Source organism: Mercenaria mercenaria, chromosome 12, assembly GCF_021730395.1.
Source record: "Mercenaria mercenaria strain notata chromosome 12, MADL_Memer_1, whole genome shotgun sequence".
Classification (NCBI taxonomy): Eukaryota; Metazoa; Mollusca; class Bivalvia; order Venerida; family Veneridae; genus Mercenaria; species Mercenaria mercenaria.
The window spans coordinates 33,406,854-33,420,558 of record NC_069372.1 but is presented as its reverse complement, the minus strand read 5'-3'; the positions used below and the strand labels follow the sequence as shown (position 1 = coordinate 33,420,558).

General features: G+C 34.8%; 1 protein-coding gene across 6 annotated transcripts in view; it reads left to right on the top strand.

Moving 5' to 3' along the window:
• LOC123535304 (protein unc-93 homolog A-like) overlaps window positions 1–13,705 on the top strand; it is a 135,710-nt gene that overhangs the window by 85,964 nt on the left and 36,041 nt on the right. For all 6 annotated transcript variants that reach the window (XM_053519587.1, XM_045317910.2, XM_045317909.2 and 3 more), the window contains one exon: window positions 1,790–3,030. In XM_053519587.1, the coding sequence (XP_053375562.1) occupies window positions 1,795–3,030 (1,236 nt within the window). In that variant the 5' untranslated portion in view covers window positions 1,790–1,794. The remainder of the gene's footprint in view (window positions 1–1,789; window positions 3,031–13,705) is intronic.

Genomic DNA, 13,705 nt, shown 5'->3' with positions numbered 1-13,705 from the left:
TATGGGACTTCCCATATTTTGGCACTTGTATATATACCCAGAGACCTGTTAATGTGCTTGCACACTTGAGTTTATAATTGAATAAGATTGGAATGACTGGTGACACTTTAGTTAGATTAGAACTCAATAGACGAGTCTACCATGTGAACAGAACGAAATTGTTATTCATTGATACGATCAAACACACTATAGGTGTCGGGTCTCAAAGGTTGTATAATGTTTGCTAACACGAATAACATATGCAAGAATTCAGTTAGAACGACAATTACAGACAACAATTTCTCATTTACACTTTGTGTTTTTGTGCTCACACAAACCATACAAGTTAAAGATGATAGCTAACCACAACGAAATTCAATGGACTACCCTAGTATGCGGATACTTAGCGCTTGGCCATGGTGCATGTTGAATGTGGTAAAATTGCAGTAAGAGACTTTCAGCAGGCTGTTGTCAAAACATACATTATCATATATAGAGATATGTGTTGTTCTTCAACAGATTAAATAAAGATATATTACTTTTACTAGTTCCTTGAAAAAACACCGGCATTGCCATTGAAGTTATAAAAAGAACAGCAGTATTTTATTATTTTTTTCTGTACATCGTCATTAATCAATTAAAATTTTCAGCTTTTCGAAAGTTGGGATATTTTATCAGGGCTATCGGAAGAGTATCATTAATCAGCATTTTGTAGAGAAAAACAATTTTTGATATGTTACGTAATGACATATTGAAAAATTATTTTGTAGGTAGGCCAAGGCACACTTTTGGACGGACTAGCATTATTTTGAGACTTTTGACCATTGACGTCTTTTGTGAATGAATTTCTTTAGGTGAGATTATTAGGACCGCAAATTACCGGATGGTACGATTCTAGACATTATTATGTCACACAGAAATGACGTGGCGATTCTGTACAAAATCCGCTTCTATGTATATTATATTACTCAACGATTTAGTGCTTAACAAGAAATCGATTGACCTTCTATAATAACAAGACAAACCAGGGGCTTTTGAGAATAATAAAGAGAAAGTCAAACAAGTGGCAAAATAATCACATCAGACAATTTATTCATGATGGCTATTGGGTATCCTCTTGTTCTCTTGGAACTACTTAAAGCAAATTGGCAATTATGGAGTGATCATTTTTGAAACAAACAGTATTACAGAGAAATTGTACACGTATTTGTTTGTATTCATGTTAAAAAGAACCATCTCGCAGAATGACGTTTATCTGAGAAACTAAGAATTTTTCTTAATTCTTGTGAACTGCCTCCTAATTTATACTTTTAAGTTGCAGAACGGGAATTTCGTGTGAATGTGATTGCGTGAAGAAAATTATATATACCCTAGAAAAACAAAAACATTTAAATATCGTATTTGATTTAAAGACACGTTCACCACAATATAGTACACAGAAGAGTTAACGTGAAATGTTTGATTTTTTATCAAGAAAAATGTTTTAACTTCATTCTACAGAACAGAAAGGATTTTTTCCATTGGGAAGATATTGTCGACAATTGGGAAAGTCCTGTCTCTGTTGAGAAGATATGGGAATAATCTTACTGCAAACTTATGAAACATGGAGCTTCCATTCTCATTCGAAGAAAGTCTTAATACAGTGTAGTCAATATTCCGTAATTAAACCAAACATTTTTTTTTCATTTAATGCACTTAAATTAACAAAGGAAAACGTAACTGTTACATATTTAAACGAGTTATACAATTATACAATTATATAAAATTACAGCAATTTCAAAAATGATAATGATTGCCATTTGCATTTCAGGAAATATGGCGACCGCACATATTTCTGCCGACGAAAAATCGGACTCTAGCACATTGACACGTGACAAACTATATGTCAATCCAACTCATTTAGAAGCACGATATCCTGGAACACCACGTGTAAGCCTCACATGTTATCCTGGCTCACCACGTGTCAGCGCCAGTTTTCATGGCAACCATTCGTCAATTCCAAGCTTGGATGCGTTAAGTCTAAACAAAAACCGTCGACGAAGCACCATACATTCTTACAATTTGGTGAATTACTACGCTCTACCTCAAGATTCATCAACCAACAGAAATATTAGGCAAATGACCGAACGAAAAGCTTTAAAAAATGTTATAGTTCTCGGACTGTCTTTTATGTTCGTACACACAGCGTTTGTTTCTATCCTAAGTTTACAAAGTATTATGAACCCCGAAGGAGGAATAGGAGTCGTTTCCATCAGCTGCATTTACGCAACAACTGTCATTTCGTGTCTATTGGCACCATTACTAATAAACACAATTTCTGCTAAATGGACGATGATAGTGGCATTCTTTTTATTCACTGGTTATTTTGCTGGAAACTTTTACCCGAAACAGTTCATGCTAATTCCACTTGGATTAATTTTGGGTATGCTTGGGGGCCCATTAATGGCGGCACAGATGACATATGTGACAACAGTTGCTCTCACGTATGCGCATCATGCATTGATTATAGATCAAGAAACCGTGGTAAATAAGTACATGGGTATATTTTGTGCGTTCTATAGAAGCAGTTATATATGGGGAAATCTTATAACGACCCTAGTGTTATCTAACAATCAGACACTCCGCTTTGACAATCTGGATAATTTTGGCCCATCGGGAAATTTGACAGAAACAATTCCGAAACACGAAAACGTTACAGAGTACAGAACGTGTGGCGCCTCATCTTGTCAAGTAAACTCAATGACATGGCCTGTGGAAAAATACGACATTACCAATAACCCTTTCACGTTCGAAACAGAAATACCAGACAGTACAAAATACATGTTACTCAGTATTTACCTCGGCTGCGGTATAATGGCGGCTGTCATTCTAATGGCGCTGTTAGACATGAACGTTGGCTCGAAGAAAATAAACGCTGATCTAAAAATAACTACCAAAGAACTTTTCTTTTCGACTATCAACATGCTTAAAGACTCGAGATGCCAGCTTCTGGTGCCATTGGTTTTGTTTGTTGGCCTTGAGCAAGGATTCATCTTTGGCGATTTTACGCAGGTAAGTGGGATTATCTATTTATTTTCAGATGAATACAAAATGCTTACGACAATTATGAATATTTTTTCCATTTTCCATTATTTATAGATTTTATTGATAATTTATTCTTTTTATTTGATTCAAACGTTTTAGATACATGTAATATATAATGTTATTACGACTGCACATATTTTCTCACGTATTGGTCTGGTAAATTAGGAGCAGCATATGCACGGCTGTTTCTCACGTATTGGTCTGGTAAATTAGGAGCAGCATATGCACGGCTGTTTCTCACGTATTGGTCTGGTAAATTAGGAGCAGCTTATGCACGGCTATTCACCCCACTCACAGACATCTCCTGGTCTCCAAAATTTCATGTGAATCAAAATAAAACCGTAACTCAAGACGACAGTTGCTTAATCACAATATCAAACGGACAATTATACATGCACATTAAAGTTCAATTCAGCAAACACACGGTTTTTGACAAAGGCTCTCTGAGTGAAAAACATTTTTGCACGAAGTGTACAAATTTTGATAGGATTAACACCACCATCCAGTTACGATATCATTAGATTTTTGAAATAGTATTAATCCACTAAAACGCAATCGGATTATCTACTCAAGTGTTGATTTCAACAGTCATTAAGGCAACGAGTGAGTTCAGTTTAGCGAACATTTAAACCGTTCAGTAGCTTAAAATATGAGTTGCTTTAACTTTTTCTGTATATGGTGACGTAGCATTGCTCATTTTGAATAAATTCCTCTTTTACCATAATCAAACTCTCTTGTTCAGAAGTAGAAAGAGTGATCTCCGCAATAAGTGCTTGTTAGTATCTTAATAAGTATATTACATCTGTTTGTTCATTGTGGTATATCGACAATAAGTGCCAGGTAGCATCCTAATAAGTAACTCCCCCCCCCCCCCCCCCCCCCTTTTTTCAATGTTTTTAAACTAAGTGCATGTTATCATCCTATTAAGTATTTTCCCTTGTTTTTTCAGTGCGGTATTTCCGAAATAAGTGCCCGCTAGTATCCTAATAAGTATCTCCCTCTGTTTGTTTAGTGCTGTGTCTACGCAATAAGTTCCTGCTAGTTACCTAATATGTATCTTCCTCTGTTGTTCAGTGCGGTGTATACGCAATAAGTGTCTGCTAGTATTCTAATAAGTATCTTCCTGTGTTGTTCAGTGCGGTGTATACGCAAAAAACGCCTGCTAGTATCCTAATATGTGTCTTCCTCTTGTTCAGTGCGGTGTATACGCAATAAGTGTCTGCTAGTATCCTAATATGTATCTTCCTCTGTTGTTCAGTGCGGTGTATACGCAATAAGTGCCTGCTAGTATCCTAATATGTATCTTCCTCTTGTTCAGTGCGGTGTATACGCAATAAGTGCCTGCTAGTATCCTAATATGTATCTTCCTCTTGTTCAGTGCGGTGTATACGCAATAAGTGCCTGCTAGTATCCTAATAAGTATCTTCCTCTGTTGTTCAGTGCGGTGTATACGCAATAAGTGTCTGCTAGTATCCTAATATGTATCTTCCTCTTGTTCAGTGCGGTGTATACGCAATAAGTGTCTGCTAGTATCCTAATATGTATCTTCCTCTTGTTCAGTGCGGTGTATACGCAATAAGTGTCTGCTAGTATCCTAATATGTATCTTCCTCTGTTGTTCAGTGCGGTGTATACGCAATAAGTGTCTGCTAGTATTCTAATAAGTATCTTCCTCTGTTGTTCAGTGCGGTGTATACGCAATAAGTGTCTGCTAGTATCCTAATATGTATCTTCCTCTTGTTCAGTGCGGTGTATACGCAATAAGTGTCTGCTAGTATCCTAATATGTATCTTCCTCTTGTTCAGTGCGGTGTATACGCAATAAGTGTCTGCTAGTATCCTAATATGTATCTTCCTCTGTTGTTCAGTGCGGTGTCTACGCAATAAGTGCCTGCTAGTATCCTAATATGTATCTTCCTCTGTTGTTCAGTGCGGTGTCTACGCAATAGGTGCTTGCTAGTATTCTAATAAGTATCTTTCCCTGTTTATTCAGTGTGGTATTTCCGAAATAAGTGCTTGCTAGAAACCTAATACGTATCTTCCCCTCTGTGTTCAGTGTTGCCCCATGTGGTTCTGGGACGATCTGTGTATGAAAAGAATTGGAACCACTGCCTTACCCTTGCATGATCGTACGAGGCGACTAATAGAGTCTTAACACTTGGTTTTGCTGTAACTCTGTGATTCCAGCAGGTATGCAAATTTTGATTCCATACCTCATGTTTTTATTTCGATGTAAATGATATGTGAAACCAACATTTGTAGTCCTGTTTGGCGCCATATAACCTATACTGTGTTGGTGCGCCGTAAAACCCAAATAAACAAACAAACAAATCTTCCACTGTTTGTTCAATAATTCGAAGGTCCGCTTGAATTTAATATAAAGGCTTTAAAAGATCTGCCTGTGTAACAGATACTGCCTCTGTCGAGTTTTTTTCTTGGGATGAATTGATCAAAGTTATTCTTTCCACCTAGATTTACAAGTCCCTCTTTAACATATTCGAATGTCTCAGTTCCCGTCTCGTCTGAATAAATTGTAAAAACATAGGACAACTGTTAAAATGTATAGTTTATCTTTATTAATAATTCATTACATATAGGAGCGGACAACAATATGTTGCATGATTTATTTCAGTTAATTCATACGCTTTCTTGTCTAAGATTAATGTTTGACTGAATACATCTTTCTTCAAGACAGTTCAGTAAATATTGATGAACTGTAAATTGATCGTTTATTTTTCATTAGTATAAGAGCCCGTTCAGAAACAAACCGTCAATATATGAAGCAGAAGTGTAGCTATCAGTAAGTGATATGTCACATGTTCGATTCCTGGTTGACGAGACGACTCCTATCTACGGTTATCTGATGGACAAAATGACGTTTAATTAACTTATAAATTTTCTTTTACATTGTACGAAGAAAAGAGTTGCATGGAAACAGAATCCATTTGCATTGGTGATAAGATAACCTTATACTCAGTACATAACTTAAATAGAATTTTTAAAGGCACTAACCCCCCCCCCCCCCCCCACCCCCACATCATACATATACAGCTCAATTTTTAGGCCCTATAATAGGTTTAAATAATAAAATCTATAAAAAGATCCTTTGGAGCAGAGAATGCAACCAAGCAAAATAGTAGCAGACTTGGTTTGACTGAATCTGTAGATGAGGGGTAATGGAAAGTGCAACACCTCTCACGCCTCCTAACATGAGCTTAAGCCGAATTTCTATTACGCAGTCATTGAATGGACTCCATGATCCCAAAGGACCAGAAAATATAACAGCGTATAAAATGTCGCGTTAAAGCACCAATTCGTTACATTTTGCCACAAAACCGAAATGTTTTAGGACTGGACGACCTACCTCAAACTCACTGTAATAAGTAAATGCTGTATAATAATTGTACGTAATAAGATACTACGCCCATACATTGCTGGTTTTACCTTTTCATAGCATCATCTGACAATTATGAGACTCTATGATTGTTTCTTACCAATTCCTGAATGGTGCTTTATTTCCCTTTGTCTCCGGACACAATGAAGCCTTAATTTAACGAAGCGGAATATTAATATTTTGCCATAAGGATTAATTTCTAAAGTTATTTGATATATTGGACTGATGAAATATTTAAGTTGTTTATTGTCATTACAGTATGATACGAAAAATATAGATTAATCGGGTTTTATTAAAAGCTTGCATTATTCAGCGTTCCTAATTGTTTGCAGGTCTGGTTTTGTTTCGTATTAGTAGCTCTTTAAGGTAGTTCCGTAAGTTTGATAACCCGGAAGTAATAGCGCAACGTCATTAATCCGGATTACGTGGAATAAAGCCTGGACTTGGCATACGGAAATGAAAAAATATTTTATGAATTTATGGTAACCTGTGAGTTAGTTTATCAAAACTGCAACATTATTCTCTTTCTATGATGAAATATTATTCTAAAACGTTTGACAAAGTTCCATTGAAATTGCATTGCTGAAAAAAATGAAATAAGAAATGTTATCAACTTCGTAATTTTTCCCATAGGCTGCCATTATGCGGCTTAGGTGAGGTCTAGATGTTTCAAATCAGTCTTACAAACATCAAGCATACGACCATTCAAATATGTTTTAATTGTATAAAGTCCAGTAGCCAGTTCTGGATTTAAACAGTGAATCGATTTGCATATGACAAACGTTAAAAATCAGCAATTTTTCGCTATGAAATATTAATTTACTTCTTTTTTTAATTTTAAGTGGAAGTGTTTTATTTTGTTATATTTAGGAAACAACCTAAAGAAGCTGCTTATAGTGAAGAGACTTTGTTCCCGCTAAATATTTTTCTCTCATTTACCTAGTAATGTTCAAAGAAGTGAATATAAAATAAAACAAATTATGAATGCTTCTTTGAAAGAGAAAAATCTTTGTCGGCAGAAAATAGGTCCTACCTAAAGAACTTTATATGATTACAGATACATCAACATCAATTATCTATTTCTCCACTTCTTTCCCTGATACTCTCCACCAGTTGCATGACTGACACCAACCCATTGTACATTATATATAATCTTCCCATACTTCTGAATATTATCTTCACCCTTTATATTACAACTCAATTTTGATACCTGTCATTTTTTCCATACCCAGCATTGTAGATGTTTACTTAAATGAAGACTAGACTGCATTTCTGAGATCAGTTGTAGTCAAATCGGATTGAGTAATAAAATAGCTATAAGCATTAAAATGTAGCCACCCATTGCATAAGTTCAAACTTAATCCAACTCTATTGTTTCATTTGAATATACAAAACTTCCGAAAGAAAGATGGGTAGTATGAACCATTATATGCAATTTGTAACAATAAATACTATCACATAGCACAACACCACATACGTCTCTGCAGATATCTTACGGCGAAATGTTTCTCTAACCCCTCTGAAAAGTACGAACATTATTAAGTTGCCAAGAAAAACATATGACGGCACATTCTACAAGTACTTTTAACGAGAGGGATTCCTACACTTAGTAGTATAGTCTAGGTTTCAATTTTCTCAGCGGTTTGATTACTTAGAGATGATATTGTATTCCACAAGGATTTTTTGCTCAAGTTGTTGTCACATCCATTATCTCGAGTATAATTCTCATATGATATTCCCCAAATTTTGACAGGTCAATCAAAAGACTTTATTAGGGTATATAAATACATGCATCAGCTTATGTTATCTCTACCTCCCCGACCGAAACAAGTCGGCGGGTGATTTATTATAGGCATAACCAGTTCGATTGACTTGATAGCACTCTTACAACATAAATACCGCTGTTCTTAGGTATATCTGCTGTGAAGACAAAATGAATAATCCTTTAATCGTGTTAATAATTTTTGAGATGGGAAACATAAACATCAAATTACCTCGCCTAGGCTATCTAACTGTTTCCTGTGTTGACCTTATTGACGTTATCGCACTTCATGTTTGTGCCTGTAGTGTGTTTTGTGTCCTTACTATGAAAATCAAATATATAAGCAGCATAGAATGCAACAAGGCAAGACAATAGAAATTTGGTGTACGAAATGAAAACTATTATCACAAAACTCTTCAAATGTTTGTATCTTTTTATTATATTTAAAATCTATGTTTATTACAGCAGTTATATTTGTTGTCATAGTTTCTTATCAATTTTTCACAAGAAAATCTCATTGTTATATCAACTTAAAAGCATAACTGAAAGTTAGACGACTTCTCTTAAATATGTTCTCATTTTTTTAAATACGTCATGCATTTGCATTTTTGCTACTAGGTTACGAGCCTTTTATTAAAACTTTCATTATTAAGACTTAAATCGTGCAAGAATTATTGCCAGTATCATATTTTGAAATTTAAAAAAATTGTTCTTTATCATGGTCTCATCCATGTAAATGAAATTAAGAAAAAAAACTGAAACACTGACCATTCTTATCGTAAACATTTAAGATATTTTTATCACATAATCACATATTTAAATACGTTTATGTCACAGATATACTTTTCTTATCTTTTTTTCTTTCAATTAATAATACTGATTTTTTCATCGACATTCCACTCGTATACACACACCACCACGCCATATCCAAATGTGCGCCGCCTATTTACTGGAACATAAATCGCAGACCCGAAAAAAAATCTTAAACTTTACATAAATTACAACACAACTAGTGTATAAATATATAATGAATAATAAATGTCACTGCTGTGTAATGATGTATATTAAAAGATGGCTGCACATTATCATTATATCACACAATTAACGATTTCTGAAATCACTTTCTGCACGGTACTATACTACTGGGCCTGTAGAAGATATTAAAACGATGACGTATTCACAGAAGATAATTAATACTTGACACATGTATGCATATTTTTAAGTACGACAGAATTATGAACTAAAAGCAGCTGCTGGAATAAGAAACATTTTGACGCAACATCAGAACTACTATTTCCTTGGGTAACATGCATGCGTCTAATACAAGGACGTGAGAATGAAATCGTGCGAAATATACAGGTTGGGAACCTGTACTTCCTTCTTGCACATGTTGTATACATACTGAATCTTTTATTTAGAGGACATTAAGTCATACATTTCACCGTGTGAACTGGAACTTTAACGAATGGAGGAGTCTGTAATGCGACTGTTAGGTACTTCCCTCTTGCACATGTTGTATACGTACTGAATCTTTTATTTAGAGGACATTAAGTCATACATTTCACCGTGTGAACTGGAACCATAACGAATGGAGGAGTCTGTAATGCGACTGTTAGGTATGATGTACAAAAGACCAAGATTCCGTCTTGTGTGTTAAAAACACATTTTATCTTTTATTTCATATTTAAACAAAATCCACCCATTAAATAGATTTTATTTGATATTATGCTCCAGCAATTTACTGAAAAATATGTAATAACTAGGACAAGTGGGAATACATTAAATAATAATTAAATACATTTTGATTAAGTTGCAAAGATAGAACATCTCAGAGATCAAACTGCAGCATGATTATTGAGTATTACACGATTGTGGAGAGGCTTTCGCTTAAAATATTGAGTGTACGTTTCGTATCACTCTCCTGTGTTTGGCAGGTCAATCAAAATGCTGTCTCACTCTATCAATGAATACATCAGCATACGATGTATCAGTTTCCCAGACCAAAACAACTCAGTTGAAAATAACTGAATAAATCTATGGAAAGCCGGAACTGTCTTATGTAAGATGAATACGAGGTATCTTCTTTATTTAGAGTAGTATCTTGTTATGTCTTGTTAATTACTGCGTTGACTTGCAATGCTATCATGTCTAACATATGTACTATTTTGTCAGAGTGACGTATCATTTTGTTGAACGACCATTCTATTTCCTCATCATGTCCACTTAAAATATGACGTACTATTTTCTTTGACGACAATGCTATTTTCTCAAAGGAACATGCTATAATGTCCAGTGTCAATACTATCTTGTCAGAGTGACGTACTATTTTGTTAAACGACTTTCCTTTTTCTCAAAGGAACATGCTATCATGTCCATTGTGTATACTATCTATTTTGTGAAATGACCATCCTATTACTGGCAAATTTTGATACATGATCGGATAAAGCTTAAGAAGGCCTTAAAATAGATTTCCAATCCTATTTACCATTAGTTTAGAATAACACTTTCCAAAAAGAGCTTGTGGAGACAACAACGTTCCGTTCCCGAAACAGTAGATATACATCTGCATAAAAAGCTCCTACTTACAGTACTTTGTATAAAATTTACAAGGGAATTCCATTATTCCCTATTACAGCTGATAGAAATTGCTGAATAGCAATCGCTTAATATTTTCTCTCCCTTGTATTTCTATCTAGAAAGCACTATATATGCACGTCAGTACATTAGTTTAACGGATCTTTTCCACTCTTAATATTGCACGCTGTTAATGACAATATACTCTTCTACAGAGAATGTCTTCAGATATTATACAATTGCTCAGTCGCAAACTCATTAGAGCTAGACTCACGAATATTGCTTTTAATGTTTCTGAGGTTCGCTTTAATGCTTCCCAGACGAGACATTCCGTTAATAGCAAAGCAATAAAAGGTACATATGTATGTTAACGTTCAGGTTTAATCTAAAATTCTGATTTAAAACACAACAGCAATATTGAAAACGAAATTTACATGATTAAATGTTTTGCAACACTACTCTACCATAAGACTTTTAGTAATTTTAACTTGTTGATATTATCATTTAACAACCAAGGTTTTCGTTGCATCCACGTCTGCGGTAACTTCTTCACCTATATTTCTATTCTGCAGACGAAACGTCTCAGGTGCCAATATACAAAACATGTAGCTGTTGTTATAGTCAATTTTCTCGTTATAAAAGCCATATCTTTTTAGTGAATAATGAAAGGTTTGATTTTCGTATAGTGTTTATACCAAACATCATTATCAAAATAAACAATCATTCTTTCTCCTACAAACTGTAACAGTGTACTCGGTGTTTGTGACAAGATGCGAAATAGAAGATTTCAAAACCAGAGTCAAACAACTGCTGAGTCTTACAGACAACATTTATACAATATTATCAAAACATGATAGTTAGGTTATATTCCGACAGTCAAGACTGTATGATTGTAAAGACACCCTTTGGAATTCTGTAGAAATCTGGCATAGCTTTAGTACCCCCATTATGTCAAATCTAACGCCTAAACGCATTCTGTCAGTATATAAACGCATTTTGTGCACACACAATTATTTTTGCTGTTGTGACAATTTATAATGGTACTGAGAAAAAAACTCAGGATTACAGTGGTCTCGAAAAATACATTTGAGCCGCACCATGAGAAAACCAACATAGTGCATTTGCGACCAGCATGGATCCAGACCAGACTGTGCATCCGCGCAGTCTGGTCAGAATCCATGCTGTTCGCTAACGGTTTCTCTAATTGCAATAGGCTTTGAAAGCGAACAGCATAGATCCAGACCAGATTGCGCGGATGCTGGTCGCATATGCACTATATTGGTTTTCTCATGGTGCGGCTCATTTCAATGGAATGGTGCATAATGACAGCAACAGAAGGTTCCATAGTCATTTAAAATGCAAATGCTATTTGCCTAAACATTATCCTTATATAACACAATGAGATGTTCAAGCACGCACTGTAGATTAGATTACTTAGAGGTAATATAATTGTATTTTTTAGCTCAACTTTTAGAAGAAAAGATAGAGATATTGCACTTGCCCCGGCGTCGGCGTCGCCGTTGGTTAAAGTTTTTGGTAAAGTAAAATATCTCTGTTACTATCAAAGCAATTGACTTGAAACTTAAAATAGTTATTTACTATCAAAGTCTACACCAGGAGAAAGAATCCCTATAACTTTGATCTGAATTTTGACAGAGTTATGCCCTTTATAACTTAGATTTTTTTTTGTTAAAGTTTATGATAAAGTCAAAAATCTCTGTTACTATCAAAGCTTTTGACTTGAAACTTAAAATAGTTATTTACTATCAAAGTCTACGCCAGGAAAAATAATCCCTATTATTTTAATTTGAATTTTGACAGAGTTATGCTCCTTTTTAACTTAGAATGTTTTAGTTAAAGTTTTTACTGGCAAAGCTCTACTGAGAAAAGTCGAGTGTGCTGTCTTACGGACAGCTCTTGTTTTCATTTACAATATTATAAATGAACTGTATTCAATGTTAAAAATGAGCCGCCGTGGTCAAGTGATTAAGGTCATGTAGTTCTTAGCGGTGCAGGTCCTAAACCCGTTGGTGAATAGTGTTATTTCATGTGAGAAAGCCATCCAGCCAGCTGGATCACTGGAGTCCCCTCGAAGTTTAAAATAACAGCGCACATGAGCTTTCCCTCGGCTATTGTTAAGTGGCAATTTAGGTGAAACTTACTTAACCAGCAGTAACACAAAATCTAAGGCACAGTTCATGACATAAAATTGTGGACGATAACATATTGTGTTATATTTTCTTGTTAATTACAAACTTGTACATGCTTTCTCTGCTCAAAGGCTCAAAAAGTCAAGTTATATTTCTTGTAGTTTAATTTTTGTTAAAATGTACTGAACAGTTAAAAGATTGGAACTGTTAGCAAATGAACTCAGAACGCACAAACTCTTCTCTATGAACTTCTTCAGTCTTGAGCAAAATATATCTGAATAAAACTGGAGAACTTGATTGATTTGGAACGTGACTGGATTGTAAATGCAAATATAATGACTTCTGAGAGAAGTTGTCAGAGACCAAAATTGAAAGGTCTGTCATTTATCTTCAACAAAATACGTTGTTTTCAGACTGGAATGAACAAATACTAAGCTCTTTACTTTGCGAATTTTCTTGTAACAAAACCTTCTTTGAACTGAATTTGGAATACCTATTCTGATTAAAAGTATATTACTTACTTTTATCATCAAAATAATATGTAAAGTTGAATAATAAAAATAGTCTTTATTTTAATTTGATTATAAGTCCGTAGCATAGCGCTCTGTGTTGTTATACATGTACATGAAGTTACTTTGTAGGACGTTAGAAGCCAGTTAGTTACGAATGTACATGCTCGGCTGAGAACGGTGTAACTGTGTATGTACATGCATGGTTATAATCAAGTAACTAACGAAAGTAGGATGCTGCTGGGAACGACGAAA